We start from the raw sequence: 19,260 nt of genomic DNA, 5'->3' as shown, positions 1-19,260 counted from the left end.
CACAAATCTCTCCTCTCAGTGATCTCAGATGAAATCCTGAGCTAAAAGAATCAACTTTATTTTGCTCTTTGTTATATAATCAAAGTTATTTTGAAAAAAAAAATTTCCTCCTTTCAATCTTCTCTGAGTGCCACTCCGACGGCACCAATCGTACAGCCCGTAACCTGGTACATATATAAAATGACGTACTCTTACTTTTCTGTGACTGCTTAAGATGCTAGCTTGTCTCCTCTATTACACGGTTAGTGCCATGTGAGGAACGTACTCCCTTTGTACAGGTGATCAATTAAGAGTTGTTTCCCTGGCTGAGTGACAGGGCAAAGGCCTTTCCAAATCAGAAAGCATTCTCTGTGTACCCCACACAGCACCAGGCGCATCGTGGTAAACGTCTGCTAAGTGAATGAATGAACACAAAATTTCTGACAGCTCGAGGAAGGAACACAGTCGACACTCCCAATGACCTGTTTGCTATGTCTGTGTAAAAACAGCCTAAAGAAAGGACCCTGGAAAGAAAAGCAAGCAGTTCAAACTGACCTTCAGGCAAGCACCTCAGAGATCATCAAGTCCAACTCCCTCCTACCATTTAGGGAGGTGACCTTTAAGCATCCTGGCTGAGTTCACACAGCTGGAAACAGACCTAGAATCAAGATCACCCATTCCTGGCTCGGCCGTCTCCCTACTACTGGTCAGTGGTCACCTCCCTGCTCATCTGTAAGCTCGTGAGCCACTCGTGCAGGAGGAAAGGCCAGTCCCCGAGTAGCACGGCTGCCGTAAATCCCGACAACTACTGAAAGACAGTGAGGCGGTTTGGGCGCCTATCCCACCAAGACTAGCCTCAGGCTTCCCAATCAGATAGGGAGCTTCTTGACAACAGAAGCCGTATCTCACATAGCTCTTGTATCTTCGCAATGCCAAGAACAAGACTGGGCACACAGACAACCCTTAGCAAACGCCTGCTGAATCAGACTGAAGAGTAAGTTCTAAGGGGGCAACTTAATTGTGAGGTAAAGCCAAAATTGAGACTTGCTGTTAAATCATCAGGAGTTACATCTGAAAACAAATTGACAGACAGTTATTGCTCAGATGCCATTCCTGACAGCAGTCGTAATGCTGACGTTACGGGTCTCTCTGGCTTTTGGTACGACAAATAATAGCTTCCTCCATCGCCTTCCCTGGGAGGGTGATGGCAGAATTAGTTTAATCCCTACTAAACAGAGTTAGAGCGGGCTACTTCTTGACACACACACACACAAATGAAATAAACATACATTTCCTGAGGTAATTATTCCGTCCAGAAGCTTACACTACACTGGCATGGTCCTCTTTCCTGACATAAGCATTGGGATCATAAGACCCTTAACCCTTCTGACCCTAAGCACCACTACAGGAACCAGGAGAAGATTAGGAAGAGAGGAACTAACCATGCAGACCTGCTGTGACTTGTGGATAATGACAGTAACGACTGGGAAAATCATAACCCTCTCAAGAAGAGGCCTTATACAGTGACTAAGGAACATATCTCCGATGGGCATATTTAGCGGAGTTGGGCTGTAACACCTACTTATAATTAATGTCTGTTCCTCCACGGGATACAAATTTCAAAGAATAAAACGGCCATATGTAGCCACGGGAACTAAGCAAAGCCTGACGAGCTCTTATTTTAATACATAAATGTCAGATTTCTTTGCTTGCTCAAAATATATATATAAAATTTTCTGTGAATAGAAAAACATCCAAAGTGATAAAGCGAACTTTTTCTAATATTTACGACGGTAAGTGCCAAACAAGGTTGGTCTTCGTTGTTTTGTGGCTGCCCATCCCCAAACCCAGGAAGCAGAGGTGGCATAGCCTGCATTTCAGAACACAAGACCCCGAGACACTCAGCTTCCGGTATGATCTGATGACAAGGGGAGGAAGACTCAATTAATGAGGAATTCTAGAGATGCTTTTTAAAGATCTGGAAAACAACATAAAAAATAGTGACCGCATCCCTCTAGCTAGTTCGTTATATTCTATTAGTAAAAAGAAATCATCATGCAGACAAATATAATCAGAAAATCATAAGCCTTAGTTGATCGTGACATATTATAAAGTACATTTTCTTTAAAAACAAAACCAAAACAAAGACCTCACCTGTCCTGAGTCACCGGAAAGTAGAGCAGGTAGTCGACCCCATTTACTTCTATCCTCCCACTTCCATGGTCATAAACAGTCACTTTTGCCTTTGCAGTCTTTCTGTTACCTTTAAAAATACAAGACATCTATTAGTGAACATCTTGAGGCCCAATGCTTTGACAGAGGCAAAACTACGTTAAATTTTTTCCCCCAGAATAACAATATGTAACACTCTATATAGGAAAGTTCTATAATTAATACAAGTCAAACAAAAATAGAACAGGCAAACTACACCATAACTGACGTAATAAAGCTTACTATGGGGTGATTTTATTCCTTAATCCCATTTTAGAAACACTACAATGATTTTAGTTTCAACAAAGTAATTCATATTTATTTATATTATTTAAAAAATCAATTTACATAGTGTTCTTTTTAAATTAATAAGAGTATATCTTAATCGTATAATTTTTAAAATATATGAACAGTATAATAAAGTATAATTGGTAGAAATAAAAGGAATCCTTAGGAAAGGTCACACTTCTTTGAAAGTATTAACTGAAAATGAAATGATGTAAAATTTTTTTAAGTTGCAGATATATCATTTAATAACTCAATTCTTTAAAGTTCCATCATGTCAAATGTCTCTGTACACCTACAAGGAAGATGTGAGTCGAGGACCTAAAGTTTTAACGTTCTGTAGTTTTAGCATCTGACGTGCAGATTCACCGAAAATTTTCATTTAATATAAGAAACCTTTATTTAGAAACCTAAACCTTTATAAGAAACCTATATTTTGTTGTTTCTACCAGTTGAAAATATGAAAATACAAAGTGTTAATATGACTGTGTAGGTACGTGTCCACATTTTTTTCTTGCAACATTATAAAGTTCAGTTTTTAAAAACGTCAACAGAACCTTAATATTTGGAAATCCAGCACAGCAGCAGCAAAAATAAACAAACAAAATGAACACCAAAGGGCAAGAGCAAATAAACATCCGGCTATTTCCCAATCCTCAGCGGGACGGGGTGGTCTCTCTCCATTGGTGCATTACCTTGGCCTGTGCTGAAGGCCATACCCTTCTCGTCATACTGCAAAGGCTCAATCAGCTGTTTTTTCGATTGAATGGTTACACTCCTGCGGAACCTGCCCACAAATTCTTCTTCAGCCGCGTCACACGGCAACGCCGATAACCTTTCCAGCAGCCGAATGAACTGTGCGTACTGCAGACAATAAAAATTCATTAGGAGATGCAAGTGTAATTGCATTTGCTAAATTTTTTCTATTTTTATATACTTGATCTTTCCAATGTTGCTTTTCCTGATGAATTTTGACAGGATGACACTTCCGCAACTTCATGCTGCTTTTAAAACAGCGTGCAGATGCAGCACTTCCCCTGTGTACCTTTAGTGCTCAATCTTTTCTTTCGAGAAACAAAGAGATCTATCATTCAAAGAAAAATCCATTTCTCTGTATCAGGATTACATGAAGGTGAAATTTAAATTCACTTTCAAAAAAATGCTTAGATGATCTTTAAGTATAATTTCTACTCTTTTATTAGAACTGTATCAAGAGGCGCTTCATAAATAATTTCCAGCAAGTTTCGTACAGTAAAATGGGAAGAGTCTGATTTTGAGAAAACGTACCTCTTAAACTACATTTCATAATACATTTGGCAAATGTATCTTTAGCTGTTCAAGCTGTGTTACTTTAATGTTTATGATTTCCTTTAAAACCGAACAATCAAGCTATTTAAAAATTCAAGAGATACTTGACTTAAAGGGCAACCTCTTGAAATAAATTACCCTTGCTACTCAGTGCATTTTTTTTAATAGTTCTTGAACATGTGATTAGAAAGTAAACAACTTGGTATTAACCCCTTAAAATTAGAAGCCAGAGTAATCACTCTAAAGTGTTTATGCAGAAGGAAACAACTGATACTTGAGATCCTTAGCATGGAGTGTGAAACCCAGTTTTTGATAACCTTATTTATGTTTTGCCAACCCTAAAAATCATACTCATCTTTGTTACCACTGCCTTTACAGTGAAAATCTACCATTAATAATTTGAAATGTATAAAAATCTCACAAGTAAGATTAAAAGGGCCGCTTCAATTATTGCTTCCTGTGATGTTACAATACTGGAGAAGGCAACTGTCTGAGGAAGAGTGAACTGCTAGCCACCTGCGGTACCCAGCCTGGTAAAGCTCCATCACCTTCATTCACAGGCCTGTCCTTCCTCAGCTGCTCTCAGTTCCTCTGCACCGACTGTAATACCCTTGAACACACAAGGAGGCAACTACAGGTATGACCCAGCCTTGCTTGTGAACTGGGATCATGGCTCAAGACATCACTGACTACCCTGCCTTCCTCATCTTGACACCAGCCATCAGCTTCAGGATTTCTTCCAACAGCCAGCTGCCCAAGGTACAAAGATACCTATATATTTGGTTGTTTTGTGTTCATAGCTGCACACCTATAACAAAGCCCTAGGGATGTTTTCAAAATGAAAACAAACAAACCTGTGTTATAAAAATAAAAGCAGCCAGAAAACAGGGAACACTGAAATGATTCATTCAATGAAGGAGCAAAGAGAGGTTTTTCAGTTGGATCCACGTGCAGTGATACTGACTTGGCAGTTAGGATATTAGAAATTAATTTCAGATCTTTAACTCACCAAATGCCCGACACCTTTGTTAAGCAAATTGCAACTTTCCCAAAACATTAATTTCTTCAATATGTTGAATGAGGAAAAGAGCAATTTAAGCATATGACTTGAAATCTACACGGCAGCAAGGTACTAACAATGTTACCCACTGCCATGGAAGGAAAAAACCTTTCTTGGAACAATTTGTGAAATTTTTCTATACTCCAATCTTCCAGAAATAATCTAAATTTAGAACACCAACACATTTAAAACATCAAATTTCCTGTGATAATACTGGCATATATTAGAACATTGAGCAAAAAAAGAATCAGACCAAGACCTAAAGCAGGGGTCACCACATTCCTAGGCTTTAACATTCACTGGGGGAGCCTGCTGAAACTGTGGATTCCTGGGTGACACCCATGGAAATTCTGCGTGAGGTCTGAACCCTGGGAACTGCATTTTGTAACCAGCATTCCAGGTGATTCTGATACAGGCAGTTTTGCCGATTCCTAGATGAAACATACTGGCCGTGTGGATACTGCATTTGGTAAGTCAGGAAGGTAACCCTGCGCTTCATTTCTCTTCTACTTAACCTGTAACAGCCCCTTACACTTATCATTAGCCTGTAAAATTAGCACCCACTTTACTGAAGGGGGTGAAAAATGACACCTGCCATGCGCCCCTGAACAAGGGGCAGAGGATGCAAGCGTACTTGTGGAGGAGGGTCTGGGGACCAGGCACCTTCCTGACCCTCCCAGGGCAGAAATCAGCTCCACATGTTTTAAAAGGAAAACCGTCTTATGAACACCTGCCTCTGAGGAACATTACTATTAGGATCCTAAATACAGCAAATGTCTACAATCTTATGGCACAGGTCCCCTTAAATTAAAAAGATTAATTACTCACATCTTGATCTGACAGTTTTTCCACTAGCATTTCTTCCAGTTCCTCCTTAATCAGCCATCTGCTGCCAATCGGGTCTCTGTTAAAATATCACATTATATTCTCTTTTAAATTAACCATACAATGAGTTATATCACAAAAGATCCCACAAGTAGTAGCGATTCTCGATTGGGTAACACATTTTTGTATTATATAGCTGTAAAATGTCATCCAAGTAAATGATTTTTGAGACACATTATTTCATTTCCTCAATCTACTTTAGAAAAGATACCCCAGTCTAGCAAATGTTCCATTCGCAGAGTTAGACATGGCATTGGGGAACCCATCTGATGATATCCAAGTCACTAGATTTCTCAAAAATTAAAACTGTGCTTGCTTTTCATAATTTACTTTAAAGGGTATGTTACAGACACAGAGTTAATCTGTCCATGGACTAAAGTAGTAATGAAATCCAAATAAAAGGCTACGGGTAGTATTTACAACTAAAACTAGGTATATTCAAAAACTTGTGTCTTTTGCATAGGAAGAAATATGTGAATAAACAGCCCCAAATTTAAAACTGGTTGGTCAGGTCGATGGATCTAATCTATCATTGTTTGCTAAATGGAAGCACAAACCTTCAAATACAAAATACATACACACACACACACACACACACACACATGTATATCTACGGGCATATAAATGCACAGTTACATACACAAAAATTCTAAAGAAATAATATTCAAATACAGTAAGTGCCACTTAACATACAAATCTAGAATGAAGTAATATAAAAATAATAACCTTAATACTTACATCCTCCCAAACAAAAAAAAAATCACCTATTATTTGGAATTTTAATGATTAATGCTGAAATAATGAACACATTTTTAGGCTTTAGGTATGCCTAAAATACACCAATGATAAGTGGTATGTTTTTAGTTAATTTTCTCATATATTTTAATGCAAAAAAGAACTTACTTGGCTTTAGTTTTTTCTGAAAACAGACCTTTGGCTCGCAGCTGGTCTTGACGGTTTTCTACATCTAGTAGCTTTCCGTATGCTTCCTGTGGCAAATAACACACACATACACTAAACCAAGAGCGACGGCGAACCATTACCTCCCTTTATGTCTCCCATGAGCACCTCATCTCAGAAGCGCCCTCCTCAAGTCACAGCTGCACAGCAAGGATTACTGAAAATGCTCTTTAACAACGCTATTTCTCATTCAAACTAAAGAATGGTGGAGTAATTTCAATGAGAATTTAGTATCATACATAGTAACACACTTAACTTCAAATGATTTTTAAAAAACTCTATAGAAGGTTTACAACTCAGTGAGGTTCGTAAAAACGAAAAAAAGATACAAGCTATTTATTTTCCTTAAGAGTTCCACAGAGAACCAAAACTTTTCCTTAAAAAAATCATAATTTATACAGCAATATGCATTTAAACTTACAGTTACCAGTAAAAAATTTTAACATTTATATAAGATTTCTCTTTACCATGTAGTTTGTATCTTAAAAAGTTTTCTATTAATATTTATTTTTCATTATTTGATTTCTATTAGTTTACTTTCTAACAAAGTCTGTGAATGTATGTCACCTGTTAAATCATAATGCAAGTAGGAGAAAATTTACCATTTTGTAAGCACTAATCTGGCAATAAAGGTTATCAATGAAATACGATTTCCAGGAAATGAGTTTACAATAAGCAGAATAATGCAACTGTCTCCCAATTTTTTTGACTGAGCAAACTTGAGGACTCAAATCCAATCTATGTGTATTCATTTATAATGTACACATAACCTACCATACTAATACCTAAAGAACAGATGTTTTCAAAGGATGAGCTAGAGATGATATAAACATTTTTTTCTTGCTTAATCATGACACCGTCCAATACCATCAGCTAATCTCAGAAGACACAACTTGCTGCTCGTAGAGATGTCTATCCATATTTAAAACAGTCTTCATAATTTCCAGTTTTGGGGACGACCTCTTGTGGGTGCTGATTAGAGCATCATATTATATCAAATGTTGCTGGTAGAGTCTGCTCTAAGAATACACGTGCCCCTCTGTTACTCCCTTTGTATTTACCAATGCTTGCATTTTATTATCTTCATTCTGCAACCTCTTTTCAGGAATCCATTTCCCTCAAGGGGAAAAAGAATGTAGGAAGGAAGGAAGGGAGGGAGGGAGGGAGGGAGGAAAAAGGATGTAAAGACTGAGCCTCTGAGTTTCATAAACATAGATGAGAAAAGCCGAGATTATGCTCCATGGGCCAGGACTTCTTGGTGAGAAAAGGGTAAGTTCATTTCCTGTAGTAGGGAGACTCCGTAAGAGTGTGTTTTGTTTTGTTTTGTTTGTTTTCAGTAAGGGTAGTAGGATTGATACCTTAGAAAAGAATAAGAAAAGCAGCAGCACTTAGAAACAGTAACACTGGGCCGAGCATCTCCGACAGAGTGAAACTATCACTATCAATAGTTGAGTGATTCTAAAGCTAAGTTCCCAGCAGAAGCAGACAGCAGCAGCATCTAGGCCAAGCACTAGGTTAGAAATGTAAATTCTCAGGCCCCAACCCAGGCTTTCCCAAGAGGAACCTGTTGGAAGGGGGGGCCAAGTAATCTGTTTGAATGATGCCCCCAAGTAACGCACCCTGAAGTTTGGATCTAAACACTGGAACTCTGGGGACAAATGAGCTTAATTCAATTTTAGGGTACAGATTAACTATCTCTACAACTATACTCAAAGTATAAATCCGTCACCTGTAGCAGCAGAATAAATGTACCTGACAATTCAAAACAAACTGTCCACTCTAAAGAAAGCAAGAATAGAAGCCATCCACATACAGAACGTGTCCCTGCTATGCAACTTAAAACCATACAATTTGTCTCCCGAGAATTGGTAAGCCGCATTTGACTGTAGTTCGGGTACCTGAAATTCATATTTAAAGGCTAAGATAGTGAGTTGTAAGCCCAACTGAATAGTGTATCAGAAAAATCTCTATGTACCTATTTCTAGAAAGCAATTCTGAAGTGCTCTGAACAGGTAAAATATAGGGAAAATAAAACCCCCACAAAATGAATCCTCCCCGCCTTGTACGAAGGGGACAGACGTGTGCAAGCAGCATCTCGCTGTGCACCTGCACCGTGCGCCCTGCTCCAGCTGGGGGTCTGTGGGAGCAGGATGGCATCAGTCTCCACGTCTCCACGCTGGGCTGCTCCAGAGCCCTGAGATTCTGAGAGTCCTGAGTCAGAGATGTATCTTTCAAATCTATCTTAAAAATATGAATTCAAGAGAATACCAACAACGGTAGTAAGACACCCTACCTGGTTATAAGGGTCTATTTAATTTTCTGGAATAACCAAGGCAACTAAAACAAAAATAACCGATCTGCTTCATAGGTCAAGTTCCAAGTCAAAATTTGGGGTGCTAAATGTGTCATCATTTTCCAGTGATTCTGAGCAATTTTTAAGTCCATATTTTTCTTAAAACTTTCTTGCACTCTGCTACTACCTTCCAGTGTTATATTTAGCTCCATAATAATGTATAAATAGTGTAAGTAAAATCACCAGAAAAAATGTGGAATATGAGAAAACCACCCATGAAGAGTGCACGTCAAATTTAGAACATGGTAAGTTCTATTCATTTACGGCACATGCTTTGATGGCTGTAATTCATCAAGTTATATCATGCTCTTCAAGCCCCCTCATACACTTCTTTAAATAGGAAAACATATGTAAAGTACTTGGCGTACTGCCTGGCCTACAGTAGCGGTCAAGAAATGATGCAGCGGCGAGGTATGGCATTCAGGAGTCAAAGAGTCGAAAAAGTTTTACTGGTGCATCATTTCTATTTTTCTTTCTTTTCTGGATAATAAAACCACTCCTGAGATTCTAAAGGTTCTATCTTGGTTAGTCAGAGACAACAGTCCTCTGGAAAGTACATTCTATAGCTTCAACTCCCTGAAGAGAGGTGCACTAATTTACATCAAAAAATCCTTGAGGGTATAAAATATGCCAGGAACTGTCAACATCACAGATTATCAGTGCTAGCTTCTGGTATATTGTTAAATTTCCACTTAATTTTTAAGGGACCCTAGAGAATTAGCATGACCCCACCTAACACTAAGTTTATATACTGTATTTAACAGTATAATTTTCAAATATGACAGGAATAACCCAGATGTGAAATGCTGAATCATTCATCACAGCTATGATTAATATTTCATAAAATCAAAGCAAGTCTATCTACCCCTCATGTCATCAGATTTCCATAATGTATGAATCGAATTTAGAAGGTGCCTAATTTGGAAATACCAGATGCTCAGGGTACAGAAAAGAAATGCTTCAACTAAATTCTTCCAAGAGCATGAGCAATGTCATTTTTAGTCTACCAAATTCTGTTTTGGTTGTATTAACCATGTTGAAATTCCAATTTTAGGAAGGGTAAACAAACAACATTTCTTAGGAGGGTGGTATAGAAAAAGTCAACTGTATTTTGATATACAAAATATGTAATAACTAACAGTAATTATCATCTTAGATACTAGTTCAATACAGAAAAGTAAGCGACCTAAAATATGTGTTTGTTGGAAAAAAAAATCACAGAAAATAAATTTCCTAAATAACAATCTTCTCAATTTTTTGGCTACTGGCATATACAAAACCAACTGGAGTAAATATGCATATAATTCATTTATCATGGCTTTTATCATGCAATTTATCTGAAGCTCCAAGTGACACACCTCTACGGTAGATCCTAGCTATCACTTTGTAAATACATTATGCTATACAGTGTATACTTCGTGTAATACTACCCGGCATAAAAAAAGGAAATAATCTCACATATAGGTCATGTTAGACAAGTACTCTGGGAAAGTACGCGCCTGGGAGTAATTACATAGAAGTGCTTGTGACTCAGGTACCATATATTTTTACTACTGAAAACTCTACCATATATTATAAAAACAATTTTACCATTATAAAAGAAGTAATCTGATTAAAATCAACAGAGGCAATAAGTTGAATCAGTTTTTAAAAATTAATTTTCCCAATTGTTACACCTGGAACATACAAGATACACAATGGTAATTATTCATATATCAATGTGAGAAAATGTATATTAAAGATACTTCTAGAACAGCAGTTTGTTGCTGAATTAGTTACTGAATTAACTCCTGCTGTCAAGAAAGAACTTAAAACAGCACACAGACACATGTCAGCACTGGTCTGTAGCTTTCTAGAAAAAAGCACTTTACACAGTCATAAAGTAGTTATTTGGTAATACCTCACTGTGAGAAGGGTCACTACTTTAATTCCATTTTTCAACAGCACTGCTTCAAAAGTTTTCAACATTCACCGCCCGGTGACAAGGAGGATGCACAGAACTGTGATACTAAGCCTCCGGAACTTCTGCTTGTTGACTCTGGAACCTCCATATACTGAGGCCTCAGACCCCTCCCTGAGCTACTGTGTGAACACAGAAGGTTTAAGTCGCTTAAAATAAACTGGAGAATTTCTAAATAAGCCAGGCAAATGAATCCTGTTTATACACACATTATTAGGATTAGAATTACTTCGTACTTTTTAATATTTTAAACGTTTTCCCCCAATTCAGCAGAGTAGTTTAAGTGCATAATGATCTACTTACGCCTTAATTTTATACTTTTCAGGGTAAAACTTTCATCCAAGGCCATATAATTCCTTCAATTTATAGAAACACTCTGAAAATACTCCAATGTTTACTGTAAAACTAGTCCTAAAATATAAATGAGGTTTCTATAAGATGCTAAATTCCCAGTATAGTTTTTAGACATGCAGAACCTTATCTTACACGTTGGGGTAGGTGAGCTGACGTAAAATGTCAATAGATGCTTAATGTTTCTGACAACTCACAGTGTTTCCAATGTTTTATACAGCTTTTCCCAAGCTCTGGTTTCACGGGATGTTAAAAGATGTTTTGGGTAGAAACAGTTCCGTGATCCAACATATTTGAGCAGCAGTGTTTCTCTACTGAAGGGCGTCAGGGAGTTTTTATCACGCTAAGTGTCTCCTTATTAGTTTCCTAGTGCTGTATACAATATGCAGCATTCCCAAACGAGCTTAATTTCAGAGACCCTTTCTTGATGCTTTCATAACCAGGGTTCCTCAGAAAGCACTTTGGGAAAGGCTATATTACAGCCATGCCCTGTCTTAATGAATCATATTTTACAAAAGGATTCCCACTTCAGAGTCAAATAATCACCTCCCACAATGAGTTTAAAATAATTTTCAACTCACTTTTAGTGAGTTTCAAGATATTCAGAAACCTAGGTGTTGATAGGAGTGAACGGGAATTAACATTTGTCTTAGGATTAAAGGACCTACACAACTGCCCAGGTTGTGACCGCCCCGTTCATGAATGCAGCCCCTTTGCCTGCCCGCCCCGCCCGGTCGACTGGGCAGCTCCAGCTGTGGCGGGCAGGGGTGCCTGGGGCAGCTGGGACCCAAGGGCACAGCCATCGCCCTATCCCTAGCTGCGCAGGCAGGCTTCCTCCCCCACCCCCGGACACGCTGCTCAGCTATTCTTCTGGTGCAGCACCTGCTCCACTTCAGACGCACACATCCTCTAAAAAGTCTTCCCTCTCCTTTACATTTCGGTTCAGTTGTTTCTGGAAACTCCTTTTACTCTCTCTTTCTTCTTTCTGCTCCCAAAACGCTACGCTGAAACTCTAACTCACGTCTGAGAAGTACACAGGTTCCACTGGTTATGTGGCCATTAAGGAGATGGAAAGTCATCCATTTGGGGTAAAAAAGATGGATGAGCAGGGCCATCCAGCCTGGAGCCTCCTCAGTCCTCAACGATCCTTTGAGAAACTCCGTACAGCCCTTATTTCTTCTTAAACTACCTCTCACTGTTTAAGAAGTTACTTATTAGTACTGTTTCATACTTCATTCATTACATATGTACATCCTATTCGCTATTTTGTAAAATAAATGGTTTTTATGGACCTTCCCAGGAACCTGAAGACAGGTGTATGGTTGTGGCCACAGGAAGGTGGGAATTCCAGCCAACCTGATGATGAGCCCTTAGAATGTAACACACTCACAAAGTCTGTGACCGCAGCACCCGTGGATCGGCAAGTTTCCCTTCACCTTGTGCTTTCCCAACAGCTTCACTTCTGGGCGGGAACAATGAGCCGCTTCTTTCTTCTCATCCGCCTCTTCCCTCAAAATCCTCCTACTTCTCCACAAGAACAACTGCATGGACTAACTACGGGTTAACTGGAAACAGTGTTCACTTAAGCATTACACATTACCCTTAACTGGAAGCTGCATCAGGCCCATCTTTTATTCGCTGCTCTAATGTAATATACAACTTTAACATGCAAGCAGTGACCAAATACTAAAAGCAGCTTTGATGTTATTACCGAAGATAAAAAAGGTTAAGGGACATCACAAAGACCTCCGGGCAGAACTGCAAACATGCTTAGAGCTGTGCTTTTCTGACAAAAAACATGGCCGTGACGGCCACAGCGCACACAATCACAGCCGGTCCAGGACATGGAAAACAGAGTTTGCCTTAGTGTCTTTCACCCTGTCACATGGGAAGAAACTGCATCAACAAAACGAAACGGTAGCAATAATGATTCACTTCCCGCCCACCTGCCACAGTCTTTGCGGGGCTGGCTCCCTTGCTACGGTGGGATGGCGGCGGGGGGATCACCCTCCCACAGAATGGAACGGACCCCTCCGCGCACCGAGAGGGCAGAACAAAGGAGGGAGCCAACATGTGCAGCAGTTTCAAGTTTTACCGTCTTATTTTATATACGATCCCTGATTCACTACGAAACCACTCTTGGGAGCTGAACAGTGACTATTTAGTCACATACTATTTCAGAGTAACAAACAGCACCTAGCATGACGCTGACCTGCATCAGCCAGGCAATGACCACAGCTGTGAGTAATAACGTCTGCCGTACATGAGGCTCAAGTGATTGGTATATATTTAGGAAAACATTTATCCTTTTTCCATACATGTAATTACTTTAAAGTTCTGTAAGATGCATTTTTGAAAATACACGGGTTTATTAATTACCTGAATTAACACGTTCAAGTTAAACCAAAATATCTGTAATTTACATGTACAAACTGTTCTGATGAACAATAAAACAAATACCAAACCCACAGTGTTTGGGGGTCAAACTACGCAACAAATGGACAGACCTAAATTACTGAATTTAACTAACACACAGAAGCCCAAAGAACTCTCCTATATGCAAAGCAACTATATGATGCAAAAGGAAGACTTTATAAACTGGATGTAATCTGACATTCTAGTCGAGAGTGGGGTAGTATTTTATCCGCTGAGAAACTGACCAATTTCTTGAGCAATCCCTTTTAAAACTCATAAATAACGTTAGGCCTCTCATACAATGTGTAATTTCTTCATTATGATGGAATGCAACAAAATATCTTGCCCTTGGGTTGCTCAGTTTCAGCCAAAACAAATGCAAATGGCTTGTCAGATGACAGCTGTTTGATAAGGCTCCTCTACAAGACCCGCATGCTTTACTTTTTTCCGTGAAACTTGGGATGAAAGGCAGAAGGCAGGAAGAGAATTAATGTAGCATACAGTCTAAAGGCAATGCTACAACCGTGATTAAGTAGAAAAGTTAAAAGGCACAGATTTTCCACAGCTTCGCTGCGTGCAACCCATCCGTGTAACAAGTTGACAGGCCTAGCGTGCCAGCTCCATCATCCCCTCCGACAGCTAAAACGCAGCGCTGCATCCCTTTTCAGGGGAAATTTGCGTCTGCACCATGAAGCGTTGTACATTATTTCTCAGCACTGCAGGGGGCTCGAGTCCATATGGAACCTTCACAAATATTACCACAGATCAAACCAGCGGCGTCGTGAGGCAGATTTGACATACCTATTTAAATGAGCAGCAGGGGTCCCTGGGCAGCCTCGGGCTGTACGCAGAGCCTGGGCGGAGAGCAGAAGCCCAGCTCCATTACTCAGCAAAGACACTCTCCGCATCCATCATTCATTTCATTTCTGCCAGGGCAAGAAGCTCATTTGCCCAAGGTCAACAAAAAGTGAAAAGAAGGTTTTCTTTTTTTCCCCGAGAAATAAATGTACCTGACAAGTGGGGATTTTGTCCTTTGGGTTTGCGGAGCACAAATACACACCAGCCAGCTCGACAGAGTACACGTGTGCACGCGAGCCAAGCCACCCGAGAGCTGACTGTGGATGGGAAGGCCCAGGGACAAGTTCTGTAACTTGTAACACTCATATATGAATAAAATAAAACGACACCGTGTTCTAAAAATAAAGTGGGTTCTGTTGTTTAAAACTGGGCATCAGCATCCAGCCTCTTGTCATGGTAACTGTAGGGAACTCCCCAGTGCGCGCGCACCATCAACCAACTTACGGCTCTGAAAGAAAATAAAACCTGTTCCCAGTACACGCAAACGCAGCTGGAAGGCAACAAGTAATAAAATCACTTCCTAGGCCTTTTGAGCCCCAATTCTAGACTCATACACTACACTGACCTATGAAAAGCAAAAATCGTATAGGAATAACTAAAGGGTAGAGAGAAGGACTTGCCTCTCCCCCAAGGTGAGCGCCCCATCGCCCTGACAGCCCCTTTCCTGATTCAGGTCCCGCCTTGACGCACACCCACGCATTGATACTGAGCTGAGCATCTATCTCCCAATATGACCTCAGTTTGGAAGTAAAAGCATTTTAAGGACAAACCATTCTGACATAAATTCTCTAATGCTTACCTTTAGCAAAAATGAATTAATAAAACATAAAGCCTTTCAACATACTGTCTTGTCTCTGGAAGTCTTATTTTTTGTCCATTATGAAACACACTAGGTAAATTCTGAAGCTGAGGGAAATCTCTGCTATCATTAGTTACTTAGCTTACAGTTCATATTATTTACCATAAATGTAATATACTTACATGCATTAATGAATAATATGACTGTTTGCCAGTATAAAAGAGAAAATGAAATGGGCGGCCATCTTCTCCCCACTGGATTGCTAATAAAAACCAAATGAAAACAAATAAACAAAAATAAAAATATACAGAGATCAAATAGCTTGTATTTAATTGCAATTCATAATTCTGCAATAAGACACATTTTTAATTCTGATTAACTTTTAAAATAACAAAATAGCATTAATATTTAGAATTTAGTTTGGCAGGTTTAGCATGTAAATATTTAGGATATTTAATATTTCATACCCATTAATACAAAGCAACGTTTGTATTTGATAAAACATTCCTAAATATTTCACCATGAGAATTTCTGTAATGTTTTAAATAAACACACAAAATACCGAAGTCATCTTGCTAGAACAAAAAAATTTATGTTTGGCTGTAAATACAACACACTCCCATATTCTTAAAAAGGAAAACTGATAAAGTCAATTATGTAATATAGTTAGGAAATTAGAGACAGGAATACTATAAGAAAGGAAAAAACAAAATGGATTTTTCCGTGCCCAGTTATGTTTCAACTCTGTGGTGAGACACCTCCGAGAGTTTGAAACGTTTAAAACAGAAGGGGCCCCACAAAGATGTTTTGTGTAATTCCTTTTGAAATACAGATAGTCGTTCACATCTAATAACCACCCAACTAACTGGGAAACGGAGCTGCTGCAGTAAATAAAGCAAACACCAACTCCACGTCCTCTTCCTGTATCTGTACTGAGCTGTTTCTCTGTCAACAATGTGTGAGAACTCCAAACACGAAGGCTACACTCCTCTACTACATGAGTTGTAAACTCTTTTCTCCCAGTCTGTCACTTGCCTTTAAATTTTGTTTGTGGCGTCTTTCATACTCAAGACGTTTAAAGTGTATGTGTACAGTAGACTCTGCCACTTTTCCTCTATGGCAGTGCTTCTCAACTGTTTTTTCATTATCATTCCTACTAAGGCACCTTTTCAGACACTTTTCTCCCTAATTGCCTGCCTCCCCATGAAATCTTAATACCGCAGATACACTGCATATCCACTGATGTATATACTGTGGCCCTCTGGAGGGCCACAAACATTGTAATAGCTAAGATTTTTTCACCTCCTGTGAACCAATTTACACCCCCTTGGGGGCAATATCACCCCCATTGAGAAAACCTGCTTTAAGACTTTGGGCTTTCTAAAAACTATTTTCCCATATTTGCTTCTGGAATTTTTGTATGTTTTCATGATCAGAAATTTAATCAATCTGAAGTTTATGTCTGTGAGGCAGAAATCCAAACATGCATTATTCTATCCAACAAAGAGAATAATCATTACTCCATTACAGTTTTTTGAATAATACCCTTTTTTCTTTTAAAACATTACCTGTACAATACGTAGGGTATCTTCCTCTTCTGGGGTAACTGGATTACACACAGAACACTTTAAGTGCATACATTTAAAATGAAGACCAAATTTCATAACAAATGGTGAAAAATGTCTAGATACAGTGCTTGGTTTGAAAAATAAAAACACATTCTTATTCGCCAATGGCTTACTGATGAATTAAATGGTTCTCCCAACACCACTTTCAAAGACTTCATGAAATCTTGTATATTTTCCAGTATTTATAACTCTACTATGCAATTTTCAGTATATTGTGAAAGTAGTCAGAGAGTGATCAAGAAAGACAAATATCATGGTTGCAGATAAGACTCTACTGAAAAGCTTGGAGGGATTTTGGAGTTGGGTCTCATTCCATGTGTGTGAATATGTGTGTACATGATTTTATAATATGCATTTACGTGTGTGTGTGTGTGTCTGTGTATACGTGTGTGTATATATAATTTCATTCAATCTAAGATGTCATGGATTTTAAGATACTCCATCACGTATCTTATACAAAGAAAGAAAGAAAAAAAGCAAATGGTATGCAATATAGTTTACATCAATTGTAAAATGAATCCTGTTTGGTAAAGGTGTTAAAATCTGAAAAACTGTGTCTTAGAATTCACAAAATATGGCAAAAACAAACATATGCTGATAGTGAATAATCTGGGTCACTGGTCTGTCTGTTTGCACCATTACCACCATTTAATTAAAATCAGTTTTTTGCTGCATTTTGATACTTGGTAGGGTAACTTCTTTCATTACTCTTCTTTCTTTTAAAAATTTCTCGCTGCTTCTTGTACATTTACTCTTTCAAAATAAACTTTTAAAGTTTTTTCCAAAAGTCCTATCAGGACTTTGAAATTATATTAAATTTATTAATAATTTTTAAAGTAGCAACTCTGCAATATTATCTTTCCTTACATGAAAGTGAAATCTTTTTTCCAGCTATTCAGATTAACACTTATGGTCTTTTAAGTTTTACAATTTTCCATATAAATCCCTTACATGCTTTTGGAGCTTCATTTGCATTTTAGTTTCTGTTGCTCTTGATACTGTCCCCTCAGTTATCTGTAAAATCAACTTTAATTACACAATACACTTTTTAAAAAAAAATACTTTATTTTTAGAGCAGTTTTAGGTTCACAGCAAAATTGAGAGGAAGGTGCAGAGATCTCCCGCATACCTCTACCACCCCCATTATCAACATCCCCACCAGGCGAACCTGTACTGACACATCATAATCACCCAAAGTCCATAGTTTACATTAGGGCTCACTCCTGTGGGCACTGTATGTGTTTGCAGAGATGTATAATAACATTTATCCACTGCTCTAAAAAGCCTGAGCTCTGCCTATTCCTTCCTCCCTCCCCCACGACCCCTGGCAACCACTGACCTTTTCACCAGTTCCATAGTTCTGCCTTTTCCAGAATGTCACAGAATTGGGATCATGCAGTGTGTAGCCTTTTCAGGTTGGCTTCCTTCACTTAGTAATATGCATTTAAGTTTCCTCCGTGCCTTTTCAGGGTGTGACAGCACCCTTCTTTTTAGTGCTCAACAACACTCCATTATCTGGATGGACCACAGCTTAATTATCCATTCACCAACTGAAGGACATCTTGGTTACTTTCCTTTTGGCAATTCTGAATAAAGCTGCTATAAACAACTGCGTGCAGGTTTCTGCGTGGACGTAAGTTTTCAACTTCCCTGGGTAAATGCCAAGAAGCAAATACCAAACTGCGGGATCATACGGAAAGAGTAGGTTTCGTTTTGTAAGAAACCAGCCAGCCAGCCCCCCGAGCCCCTATCGGTAAGGAACAGGGGCTCCTGCTGCTCCACACCCACCGGCACTAGCTGTTGCCAGGGTTCTGGATTCTGGCCATTCTAATGGGTGTGTAGTGGTTATCTCATCGTTGCTTTAATTTCTATTTCCATGGAGCATCTTTTCAAAGGCTTATTTTTCATCTGCGTATGTTCTCTGGTGATGTGTCTGTTAAAGTCTTTGGCTCATTTTTAAATCGGGTGCTTGTTTTCTTATTGTTGACTTCTAAGAGTTCTTTGTATATTTTGGATAACAGTCCTTTATCAGATATGTCTTTTCCAAGTATTTTTCTACCATCCTGTGGCTTGTCTTTTCATTTTCTTGACCACATCTTTCACAGAGCAGAAAATTTTAATTTTAATGAAATCCAGCTTATCAACTCTTTCTTTCATGGATCATGACTTTGGTGTTTTATCTAAAAAGCTATGGTGAAACCCAAGCCT

General features: G+C 38.8%; 1 protein-coding gene across 3 annotated transcripts in view; it reads right to left on the bottom strand.

The window, feature by feature from the left end:
• Window positions 1-19,260, bottom strand: part of MRPS9 (mitochondrial ribosomal protein S9) — a 114,592-nt gene that overhangs the window by 77,753 nt on the left and 17,579 nt on the right. For all 3 annotated transcript variants that reach the window (XM_082852107.1, XM_082852106.1, XM_082852108.1), the window contains exons 5-9: window positions 15,607-15,686; window positions 6,632-6,717; window positions 5,672-5,747; window positions 3,171-3,339; window positions 2,134-2,242 (exon numbers count right to left, since the gene is read on the bottom strand). In XM_082852107.1, the coding sequence (XP_082708233.1) occupies window positions 2,134-2,242; window positions 3,171-3,339; window positions 5,672-5,747; window positions 6,632-6,717; window positions 15,607-15,686 (520 nt within the window). The remainder of the gene's footprint in view (window positions 1-2,133; window positions 2,243-3,170; window positions 3,340-5,671; window positions 5,748-6,631; window positions 6,718-15,606; window positions 15,687-19,260) is intronic.

This window comes from Leucopleurus acutus (assembly GCF_964270905.1).
Source record: "Leucopleurus acutus genome assembly, chromosome: 12".
NCBI classification, from domain to species: Eukaryota; Metazoa; Chordata; class Mammalia; order Artiodactyla; family Delphinidae; genus Leucopleurus; species Leucopleurus acutus.
This window is presented reverse-complemented; position numbering and strand designations above follow the sequence as displayed.